Below are 12154 nucleotides of genomic sequence, written 5' to 3'. Positions count from 1 at the left end.
ACAAATGGGATCGGTTGGTCCGTCTCGCAGACTTGGTTGATGCATGTTATTGTATTCCATTGCTCATGATGTCAATCATAGGATTGTCTGCTCAAAACATGAAGAGTTTACAGGCTGCCCTCATAGAGCTGGAATATTGCAAAATGTGGCATAACGACAAACAAAAACAAATCTAGTTGACAAATGGGAAGACCCTTTCAGGGGGACGGCCTCTTTGAACATTTTCTCATGATCTGTCATTGTGATTGCTCATGATTTTTTGTCAAAACGTTTAAACATCTCCCTTTCCTAGTGATTTGCACCCGTGAAGATCCGGGGTAGAACAGGTCTTCGGCAGCCCATGCTTGCTGTAAAAGGTTACTATGCTTGTCGTAAGAGGCGACTAACAGGATCGGGTGGTCATGATTGCCGAATTGGTTGATGCATGTCATCGTATCCCAAATGCGTAGATCGATGCTCATGATGTCAATTACTGAATTGTCTGGTCCAGACTCGATTATTACAGACCGCCATCATATAGCTGGAATATTGCTGAGTGCGCGTTTAACAACAAACAAATAAACTAACTAGTGATTTATTTCAATATGACCACTGTCTTACTGCCAACTATGAACTCATCAAACAATAATCACTTATCCTGTTTATTGGCTTCATGTCCCTATTGGCTTCCACCTATGTGTTCTCTGTCCAGCGTGTTGGGACAGCATCATCCCTTTGTTGTCAACACTGGGTGGTCGGGTAGCCTTGTGGTTAAGCGTTCGATCGTCACGCCGAAGACCCGGGTTCGATTCCCGACATGGGTACAATGTGTGAAGCTCATTTCTGGTGTCCCCCGCTGTGATATTGCTGGAATATTGCTAAAAGCGGTGTAAAACCATACTCACTCACTCACTCACTTGTTGTCACACCTACCAATGTTATCCCACTCCCGTATGCAATTGTTGTTACTGTTAATCCTCTACTGTTAATCCTCTACTGTTAATCCTCTACTGTTAATCCTCTACTGTTAATCCTCCACCTACTATATATATTCTGTACTATGTCCCTCATTCACACACACAGGAGTCCCAAAGAGGGACAGGTCAGCCGAAATTGCCTAGGCAGAAGGCGACCTCTTAAACACTTAATGCAAGAACAACAACCCTCATTCAGTCTTGCTTGACAACGGTATTAGGATCTATACCGAAACGTCGCTTTTCACAGTATTAAACAAGTTGTTATCCATGTGTCTATCTTGACCACTGTCTATATTCACAGGCCCCTACACTATCTCCAGTTCCAAAGCAGATGACGTCGCCCCTAACAGCTTCACCCGTGTTCAGGTAGGCAGGGTTTATCTGGTCTGTCCAGTTTTGACCGGGGTCCAGTTTTTGGACATTGGGTTCACTGGACATTTTAGAACGCTTCTGTGGTCTGGTGATTACAGGTCTGTCTGGAGAGTGGAAGGTCGGAGGTTCTTTTCCCGGCTGCGTCATACCAAAAGATGTTAAAAGATGGTACTTGTTCTTAGCGGGCTGGGACTTAAAAATCAGCATTAGTCCGGATTAGATGTAGTACAAGCGCATGCACGCACACACGCATGAGAAACTCAGAATATATGTATTAAATAAGGCACGATAATTTTCTTTATCGCCGAAGACCCGGGTTCGATTCCCGACATGGGTACAATGTGTGAAGCCCATTACTGGTGCCCCCCGCTGTGATATTGCTGGAATATTGCTAAAAGCGGCGTAAAACCATACTCACTCCCTCACTCAACCACCTCCGTGGTCAAGTGTTCAAATACCTTAAGACCTGCTTCACTTGGGGCTTTCCTCACACAGTAAGCTGGCAGACTGTGGCGCAATTTAAATACTACTTTGAACTAAACTCACTCACTCTCTCACTACTGATGATGCTAGTCCGGACTTGTTTTTGCTGTTGCAGCATCCCTGGCAGGAAGAGGTTCTATGTGTCGCCGCTGAAGGAGTCGCCGTTCAAGTTGCCGCCCTCACCGAGTCAGCTGACGCCAAGAAGCAGCTTACTGTACAGTTTCGGGGAGGGTCTTGGAGTAAGTGAGATGCTCGGAAATCTGAGAATATATTTCTTTAATCCCCCCTGTATGTAATATGGGGGGATATAGTAATTGTCTTGTCGGTCCGTCCGATCATATCTCTGAAACTAATAGGTATTCTTTCATTAAAATATTGTACAGAAAGACAAGGTTGTCAACAGGTGCCTTTTTCTATTTAGAGATTTTTAGAATGTTATATTTTCCATTTCCATGGCAACAAGTTTGACTTTGACTTCGTTCATACTGGTGTGTTTGTCCTGACCATATCTCTAAAACTTTAGGTATTCTTCATGAAACTTTGTACACGCATAGACTAGGTTGTCAATATTATATTGATGCCGAGAAAATTACCGAATTGTTGAATGCAAGTAAAATCTCATCCAGTGCAAAACCTATTCTTAAAATGAAAGGAATTTTTATTAATGAATTTGGTGAAAAGATTGTTTATGGCATTCTCATATCAATATAGTTAACAAGGTAAGCCCTATGTTTAATTGCCTTAGAAGTCTTAAATACCTTCCCAGAACACCCGCCGTGAACCATACTCACTTACTCAGGGGGGCACGGGTGGCCCAGTCATCTAAGGCCCCGCGATTCGCTGTGCAGAGTTGCGTCCCTTGGGCACGTCAGAAACCTATGATTGTGGGTTCGAATCCCGGTTCGCCTCGATTATATTTCTAGGTTTGTCAGCACCATACCCGTGCTCGTGGGTTTCACCGAAGTGGTAAACGTCTAAGACCTGCATCACTTCGGGCTTTCCTCCCACATTAAGCTGACACGCCGCGATATAACTGGAATAATGTTAAAAGTGGAGTTAAACCCAACTGACTCACTCACCCAACTGACTCACTCACTCACTCACTAAGAAATTTTGTATTTTCTACGTTTTAATTATTATGCCTCCTACCTTAAAGGAATGTCCGAGGACCTTTTTTCACTTGTAAACTACTAAATGGATTCTTTTTATCCCCCTGGCATATAATGCGGGGGATATAGCGATCAGCCAGTCTGTCTGTCCGTCCGTCCGTCCGTCTGTAATCATTTCCTTTTCCTATCAGTCTCATACTGAAGTTGTGCCTTTTGCTATTTAGGAATTTTATAAATTTTTATTTTTTACGTTTCCATGGCAACAAGATTGATTTAAGTTTTAATATAGGGTGGTTAAAATGGCCGGGGGATATAGATGACTTCATTGACTATACGCTTGTTTAGTCATTGTTTCTTGTAATTTGTCATTTGTTTGCATAAAAAAAACCCCACAGAATACAGAATAGCACATTTACTTGTGGTTACTTTACAGACAGCTGCCGGGGGGATATGTCATCTTTCTGATGACTCTTTGTTAAAGCTTAGTTAACACTTTTTATACCTACTGTATTTGACGTAATTAGTGCCCCGCTCTAATAAGCGCCCATGGTGATATTTACTAATATATTGGCTAGTGAACAATCCTAATTAGCACCCCTTCCGACTGATCAATCTACACAAGACTTATTTATATGCGTATAATACGCACTCATGAGTTATATGCACCTTAATTATGGGCAATTAAATTCTGGAAAAATATATCTGTCGTATTTAAACATTTCAGGCTGTCTGCATAAACCACGAAATTTATGATCTTTCAACCCAGTTTGTTCACCAAAATAATATTCCAATAAGAGCCTATTTCTAATTTTGAGAGCGCCCTGGGCGCTTATTACATCGAATAAGGAGAGGTGCAGGGCAAAATTTGATTTCAATATTTGATTTTTTTCTGTAAAAACAGCTTTTTATTATTTTTTTATATATATATATTTGTGCAAACTATAACTTGAAAACTACTGCATGGATTCTTATCATATTTAGGGATTGTCATTTTTTTACCTTGAATTTTTTAACTGAAACATTTGTGTGACCTTTAACTAGAAAACTACACCATGAATTCTTTTCCAAATTTAGGAATAGCAATAGGAGGGGTGCAGTGCAAAGTTTGTTTTCGATAAGTGAATTTTCTGTGAAAGCTGTGGGTATTTGTGAGCCATGCGCACTTTTTATCCCCCCGGCATATAATGCGGGGGGATATAGCGATCAGCCAGTCTGTCTGTCTGTCCGTCTGTCTGTCTGTCCGTCTGTCCGTCCGTAATCATTTCCTTTTCCGGAGCAGAACTCGAAAATAATTCTGTGTATTTGATTGAAACTTGGCATATCTATCAGTCACATACTGAAGTTGTGCCTTTTGCTATTAAGGATTTTTAGAAATTTTTATTTTTTACGTTTCCATGGTAACAAGTTGGACTTAGGTTCTATAAGGGTGGTGTTCGTTTCCGGAGCGTAACTCAAAAAACGTTAAATACTTTCTTACAAAACTTTGCATGTCTACCAGGCACATACTGAACTGGTGCCTTTTGCTATATAGGAATTTTCAATAATGATTTTTTTTACGTTTCCATGGCAACAAGTTGGATTTAAGTTTTCATATAGGATTAGTTTACTTATGGAGTATAACAAATAAACTGTTAAATATTTCCTAGCCAAACATTGCATGTCCATATATAAAGTACATACTGAACAGGTGCCATTTGATATTAAGGAGTTTTAGAAATGTTTATTTTAGAATTTCCATTGCAGCTATTTTGACATGGGCTAAGAGAAATGTTGGGTCAGTTACCTGGTTTGGGACCATAACGTGTTAAAATGGGTGGGGGATATAGATGACTTCGTTGACTATACGCTTGTTTCTTGTAATTTGTCATTTGTTTGCATAAAAAAAACCCACAGAAACAAACGTTTTACTTTCCATTTCATATGGATGCGACCATGGTGGATCGTTTGTTGGTAAACAATGTATGCTCCTTAAAGAACATTCAACTGTTGACTCATTACATACAGAATTGCACATTTACTAGTGGTTACTTTACAGACAGCTGCCGGGGGGATATGTCATCTTTCTGATGACTCTTGTTGTCTTGTTTATATTAGCTTTTTTTTTAAATACAGGGTTGCTTAATGCTATTTTTGAGGTAGGCCCATTTGTCTACGGTGCTGGAATTCTCTGTGCTGTTTAAAAATTTAAGTGTGCTGGAGACCTCGGACCACCCTTATTATATCTGTTGGTTTGTGGCCATAACCCAGTCTTGGAGCCATTGTTATCTCTCTTGTTTGAAATTCCGTCCATCCGTCCGTTTTCCGAAGCAAATCTTCCAAGCCGTTGAATATTTCTCATTGAAACTTGCTGTACAGATTAGTCTAGTGGTGAACTGGTGCCTTTTGATGATTTGGGATTTATTTTTAATATTTTTTGTTGAAAACTTTATTTCTGCTGTCACTAAGGAGCTGATACAATGGCAGTACCGTATTCGACGTAATAAGCGCCCAGGGCGCTCTCAAAATTTTGGTAGAAAAAAACAGCATTGAAAGATAAATTTCGTGGTTTATGCTGACGGTCTGAACTGTTTATATACGACAGATATATTTTTCCAGAATTTAATTGCCCATAATTAAGGGTGCATATAACACACGAGTGCGTATTATACACGAATAATTAAGTTTTGTGTACATTCATCAATCGGAAGGGGTGCTAACTGGGATTGTTCACTAGCCAATATATTAGCAAATATCGCCGTGGGCGCTTATTAGAGCGGGGGCGCTTATTACGTCGAATACAGTATTAGTGTCCCGACACTAACATGAATGTTGTTGTTGCAGTCGTCGGAGAAGCTGAGGAACATCACAGAGAGTCTTTCAGCATACAAGCGGCACTCAACGCCAAGAAGTCTGAAGCGTCTCCGCTTTGATCAAGTTTCAGCCGATGACGAACAGTAGGTGTCCGTGCAGTAGCAGAGCTAGCACCAATGGGATTTTTCTACACCTGCTTGGGGGTGGGGTGGGGGGCTGGCGATTTGTTATGACTGGCAACCAAATGAATCGGTAGGTCAGACTCCGTTACATGGTTGGTAGCGTGTCATCGAACCTGGACGGCGTTGATCATTGCTCATAATATCAATCACTGGATTGTCTGTTTCAGACTCGATTGGTTTCAGGCTGACATATAGCTGGAATATTCTTGACACTTAAAAACATACAAACATCAGATTTTCGACCCAAAGTCTTCCTTCCGAGGACATTTTTTGTATGACCTATAACTTGAAAACTACCACCTAGATTCTTATCAGTGCATATCGGCCTCTGAAGATACGGGGTAGAATAGGTCTTCAGCAACCCATTCTTGTCGTAAAAGGCTACTAAGCTTGTTGTAACAGGTGACTGACGGGATCGGGCGGTCAGGCTCGCTGACTTGGTTTGATGCATGTCATCCATCCCAATTGCTTGGATCAATGCTCATTATGTCAATCACTGGATTGTCTGGTCCAGACTCGATTGCTTACAGACCGCTGTCATATAGCTGGAATATTGCTGAGTTCGGCGTTAAACAACAAACAAACAAACAAAGTGCAAGCGCAGTGCGAAGTTTGATTTCAATATTTGGATTTTCTGAGAAAAAAATGCTTTGCATGTTAAGAACTTAGAAATATGTCGAGGTTTTTACCTTAATGTTAACATTCAATTTTGAAAGACCGCTGAAGTAGGAACTTTTAAATAATCCTAATTTCGAACAAAATAATTGTTGTTTTCCCAATTTGCTTGCCAAAGGGCTCTTAGTTTGGAATCATAGATGATAAATTCCCAGTGGAGATTCCGGGTTAGAATTATTTGCTAGCAACTGATGCCAGTCATATGAAACACCTAAATGGAAGGGGTGGTCAGGCTCAGTGACGGAGATGGACGTTGTTCATGATATCAGTCACTGGGTTGCCTGGTCCAGACTCCTCTACGTACAGGCTGCCGTCATGCAGCCGGAATACTGCAGAGTGAGGCGTTACACAACAAACAGACAAACCGGAAGAGAGGTGTCACTACAGAGAAGGTGAATCATGAGAATATAGAGAGGAGATACGTGTTTTGTGATTGCATGATCTCTTGCGCAGTATATTGTTCTGAATTGAGGAAATTAAAATTTTATTTTACCAGGTGTGTACCCGAAACTTGCCCTAAAGTTGTGAAGAGAATTGCCGTTGATGTGTCACCTCTCAAGTCTCCAGCCCACAGCAGGTACAACCCTCTAATTCACTAATAATCATAATAATCATCATCATCATCAACGTTGTCATCATCAACATCATCATCAACGTCATCATCATCTTAATCATCATCATCGTCGTCATTAACGTCATCATCAGCGTCATCATCATCATCAACGTCATCATCATCATCATCATCATCATCGTTGTCATCAACGTCGTCATCATCATCAGCATCATCAATGTCATGATGATGATGATGATGATGATAATAATAATATGGCCCAGAACTCCATATGTGTATAGCTGAATGCGAAGCCATTGCTACCATGGTCAATGGATCAGTGTGCACTTGAGTTTCATTCTCAGCTCCCTGGGTAGTATACAACCCAAGCTGCCATTAGGCCCTAGAAGGTGAACAGTCACATGACCATCCTTCCTAAGGGGCAACCTGTCTCTGGTTCTTTGTGGTTAACATATTTGTTGTATATTTTCACTTTATCACCTCTATGGTTTCAATAATGGAGAAGATTGGGAAAGTAAATGTGATGTTTTATTCTGGTACGTTACCGGTCTGCATGAAGATCTGACCCAACCCTCCATAAAGAATTTAACGCCGCATTCATCAATATTCCAGCTATATGACGGCGGTCTGTAAATAATCGAGTCTGGACCAGACAATCCAGTGATTGATAACATGAGCATCAATCCATGCAATTGGGATCGATGACATGCGTGGATCAATGCTCTTGATTTGTCGCAATGCAGAAATCAGATATGCTGATCTAATTCAGAAGACCTAATTGGCTGATAATAAGACTTTACCTGAAACTACCTCCTCCAGCTATCGTAAGATCTTCGTATGGAGGTATCGTATTGGAGCAAAAGATTTGAGTTTGAGATTTTTTTATGCTCAGCTTTCTCAATTTTGATTTCAGTAAGGAGTCCAACAAGATGAATTGAAGTGATTCCTGCGGACAGACTTCACAGCCTTGAAATTTTTTAAACTTTCTTAGAAAATGGAATTATTAAACTGTAGTGCTGGTTATTCAAATGCATTAACGATGTATAAAGAAGTTTTAATATTTAATTTTTTTTAAAAAGATATAATGATGAATTTTACATACTAGATAGTTATTTATTTTAATAATCTTACACATTGTTAAAAATTTCAGATGTGTGTATTCCTTATAGTTGTTTTCAATTAAAAACGAATTGCCAAAATATTTATGGAAAAAGAATTTGTAGAAGAATTGTACATTTCAAGTAAATATTGTTTCTAAGTATTAAATAAGGGTTGCAGCATGATTGTCTAGGGAAGGGGGGCGGTCGGGTAGCCTAGTGGTTAAAGCGTTTGCTCGTCACGCTGAAGACCCGGGTTCGATTCCCGACATGGGTACAATGTGTGAAGCCCATTTCTGGTGTCCCTCGCCGTGATATTGCTGGAATATTGCTAAAAGCGGCGTAAAACCATACTCACTCCCTCACTCACTCACTCACTCACTATTAGGGAAGGTGTGCTAGCTAGCTGTTGTTGCTCTTTGTAGGATTCTGTGTCCGAATTGTTTACTCTTTTTTTAGATTTGACCCAATTCTTCAAGAGTCATACCTTTGTTTTTGTGTTAGAGATATATAGGCTGTTTTTGTTGCAAAAAGATTGGGCTCCACTGTCGGGGAGACAAGGCACGTACCATACATCTTCAGTCATGATATGTTACTGTCACTTTGAAACAATGTTATATTATTTTGTTAAAATACTCCTGTTCAGTTCAGTACTACATATGACATGAAGGCTTCTTATCTTTATTTCAAAATTATTAAAACTTTTGTGCAAGTTCAGATTTTCTTATCCATATCATTTGATGTCCATCAGTCGTGGCAAAAGGTGGAGAAGTCTTAGGGAAGGGAGGTAACTCAATGCTTGTATCAATATTGCAAAAATTACTTTGAGAGTATATGCATTAAATATGTTCTGATCTCTGATGACATACAATATTATTACATTCTTTCATCATACACTTAATACATATTTCAGAAATATCACAAGTTTGTTTTCAAAAGTTTACAACTTTTGATTGATAAAAAATGTATGCTCTTTTCTTATTTGAAGAATTATTTTTTTATGAGTAATATATTTTGACACAATATTATTTTTGTTCAATACTCAAATGATGTAGCAGGATTAACTTAATACTTACAATATTTTTCTCTCGTTACAAAGCACTTTAGGGTCAGTGTACCCTATCTCCATTCCATAATGGGCGGTCGGGTAGCCGCATGGTTAAGGCGTTTGCTCGTAACGCGAAGACCCGGGTTAGATTCCCGACATGGGTACAATGTGTGAAGCCCATTTCTGGTGATATTGCTGGAATATTGCTAAAAGCGGTGGAGAACCCTACTCACTCACTCACTCACTCACTCATGAAAACATCTTTTCCAGCTTAGAGTATTATTAAGTAATCTGCTGTCTGGATAAACTTTTATGCTCATGCACAAGAGAAATTCTATCAGGATTATCATACCTCCATGTCAGAATGATGAGATCTGATTGGTCCACATAGTCTTGAAAAAATACTGTGTAACCTGCGTTTGAGGGTAATATATTTTTCAGGGGGGAAATAAATCTCTTATACCCCGCCACGAACAATAGAGGTTGCATGTGGATTTCTGAGAGGCAGAGGCAGAATAAATCCCTGAAACCCCGTCAAAAAGCTGCACGCTTTTTCCGAGTCAGTGGAAGTCATGTGACATAGCAAACGTTAACATCCGCTCCATCAAACAGCTGTTTTGTATCAATTTTGAATTCGTGTTAAGTCATTTACGTCACATGAAAACAGTTCGGTAAGATAAATTTGTTGCAGCAGGATCACTCGGGGTTAGATAGAATAGATTCCTCAGTGGGGGGGATAAATCTCTTATACCCCGCCATGAGCAATACAGGCTGCACGTGGATGTCTGAGAGAAAAAATAAATCCCTTTTTGCCTGCTTCAAAACAAAACGAAGCACACTTTTTCCGAGTTAATGGATGTCGCTTGACACAACGCAAGTTAAACTCAGCTCAATCGAACAGCTGTTTTCTAACAATTTTGAATTGGTTTGAATTCTTGTAAAATGTCGTATTAAAACATTTGGGTAAGATAAATTCGTTGTAGCAGGATCTCTCGGGGTACAGTTTTTGTTTTGCATCCCTCGTTAGGTTTTAAACCATGAGCCGGAGGCGAGTGGTATAAATCTAACGCGGGATGCATCAAACGCTATGTACTCCTGTGATCCTGCAACAACCTATCTTGTAAAATAAGGATCAGAGAGGTTAGGATGGTGACATCACTTCAAACGGTGATGAAGAGGTTCGGGTATTTATCATACCAGAAGGAAGGTGTTCAAGTGGTTGAAGCGTTCGTTAGTCACCCAATCCTGTTTGATTCCCGCCGTCTTGTGATGACCATTTGGCCCGCCGTGACATCTCGTCCATTATCATTAATAGAATGGAGAATTTTATGGTGGATGATTGAGGTTGGGAATATATATAAGACAGAGAAATGTTAAATGCAGCACTCTTATGCTGTCCTATAGCTCCAATGTTGAAACGTATATTCGCGCCAAGATTGATCTCAAAACCATTGTCTAGCAAACACACGGGGATACTGTAGCGTTAATATCACAATCCAAGTGGCGAATCCGAGTTAGAATTGTTCCCAGCGATATGCTGGTCGGAACAGGCATCGAAGATGATTGGGTGGTCAGGCTTGATAACGTCTCGTCATTGTTCCCAGTGTCAAGAACTGGTGGGTCTGTTCCAGACTTGATTATATGCAAGCCACCTCCTTATAGCTGGAACATTCTGAGTCCTAAATTAAGCTGTGCCGTAAAAGGTGACTTTGCTTGTCGTAAAAGGCGACTAACGGGATCGGGTGGTCAGACTCGCTGACTTAGTTGATGCATGTCATCGATCCCAATTGCGTGGATTGATGCTCATGTTGTCAATCACTGGATTGTCTGGTCCAGACTCGATTATTTACAGACCGCCGTCATATAGCTGGAATATTGCTAAGTTAAACAACAAACCGACCAACCGACCTAGATTAAACAACTAACTTAAGATCACTTTGTTGAATCTGTCCCAAGTTTCAATTCTTAAGTCGTAGCTAGTACAACATGTTTAGAACAAAATGTAATCTGGATTCATAATTTTATAATAGAAAGTAGTTGAATGTTACTCTGTTATAGTACATATGTTAAGACTAGTTAGTATTTTAATAAAACATACTTTGTGCAATAATGTAAGAATTCTACCAAAATATGCATCGTGTACACAGAATAGTTAAAAAATAAATAAACTGTGAGTGAAGTTTATGTGAATTTTAAAAATATATTTGCATTCCGATTGAAATAATGTCAATCAATACTTTTGGTGTGAATGAAATCTCGAAGCTCACTTTTGGGTAAAATATGTCCCCATCCTTGAGTATGAGTAAGTATGTAGACAAGGAGGTAAGATCTGTCATCTTATATTCATTTGGTATTTCTTTTCGTAAGGACTAATTTGCTTCCAATAAAGTGACCCAAATGCATGAATGCAGTTGCCGTTTTGATTTTCTTGTCTCAAATTTGAACTTCATATTTACCGAAAACACAATTCTTGTTTATCCGGGGTAGAATAGGTCTTCACCATTCTGGCTGTAAAAGGCGACTATGCTTGTCGAAAGAGGCGACAAAGGGGATCGGGTGGTCAGGCTCGCTGACTTGGTTGATGCATGTCATGCTATCCCAATTGCGTGGATGCTCATGATGTCAATCACTGGATTGTCTGGTCCAGGCTCGATTATTTACAGAACACCAAGTATTCTTCAGTACTTGCGGAAGTATTTCAAGATTATTAAACATTAATGTAGTATAGGTGAGAACAGTCAAATATTACTTTGTTCAAGTTACTTTATTGATGTTTTAAATATTTGAAAGCATGTTGTAGTTTATTTGTAAAAATGAAATTTTACTTTGTCAGCTGTGTGTTATGTCAAATAAAACTGATTTATCCTCACA

At 39.6% G+C, this 12154-nt stretch overlaps 1 protein-coding gene across 4 annotated transcripts in view; it reads left to right on the top strand.

Annotated features, from left to right (window-relative positions):
- LOC124123172 (retinoblastoma-associated protein-like) overlaps positions 1 to 12154 on the top strand; it is a 60077-nt gene extending 47923 nt beyond the window's left edge. For all 4 annotated transcript variants that reach the window (XM_048402284.1, XM_048402287.1, XM_048402286.1 and 1 more), the window contains exons 24-28: positions 1258 to 1322; positions 1927 to 2050; positions 5741 to 5853; positions 7064 to 7144; positions 8052 to 12154. In XM_048402284.1, coding sequence (XP_048258241.1) covers positions 1258 to 1322; positions 1927 to 2050; positions 5741 to 5853; positions 7064 to 7144; positions 8052 to 8076 — 408 coding nt within the window. In that variant the 3' untranslated portion in view covers positions 8077 to 12154. The remainder of the gene's footprint in view (positions 1 to 1257; positions 1323 to 1926; positions 2051 to 5740; positions 5854 to 7063; positions 7145 to 8051) is intronic.

This window comes from Haliotis rufescens, unplaced genomic scaffold (assembly GCF_023055435.1).
Source record: "Haliotis rufescens isolate VD_foot unplaced genomic scaffold, xgHalRufe1.0.p SCAF_25, whole genome shotgun sequence".
In the NCBI taxonomy this organism is placed as follows: Eukaryota; Metazoa; Mollusca; class Gastropoda; order Lepetellida; family Haliotidae; genus Haliotis; species Haliotis rufescens.
Note: the sequence above shows the minus strand (reverse complement) of the source record. Positions and strands in the feature narration are given on the sequence as shown.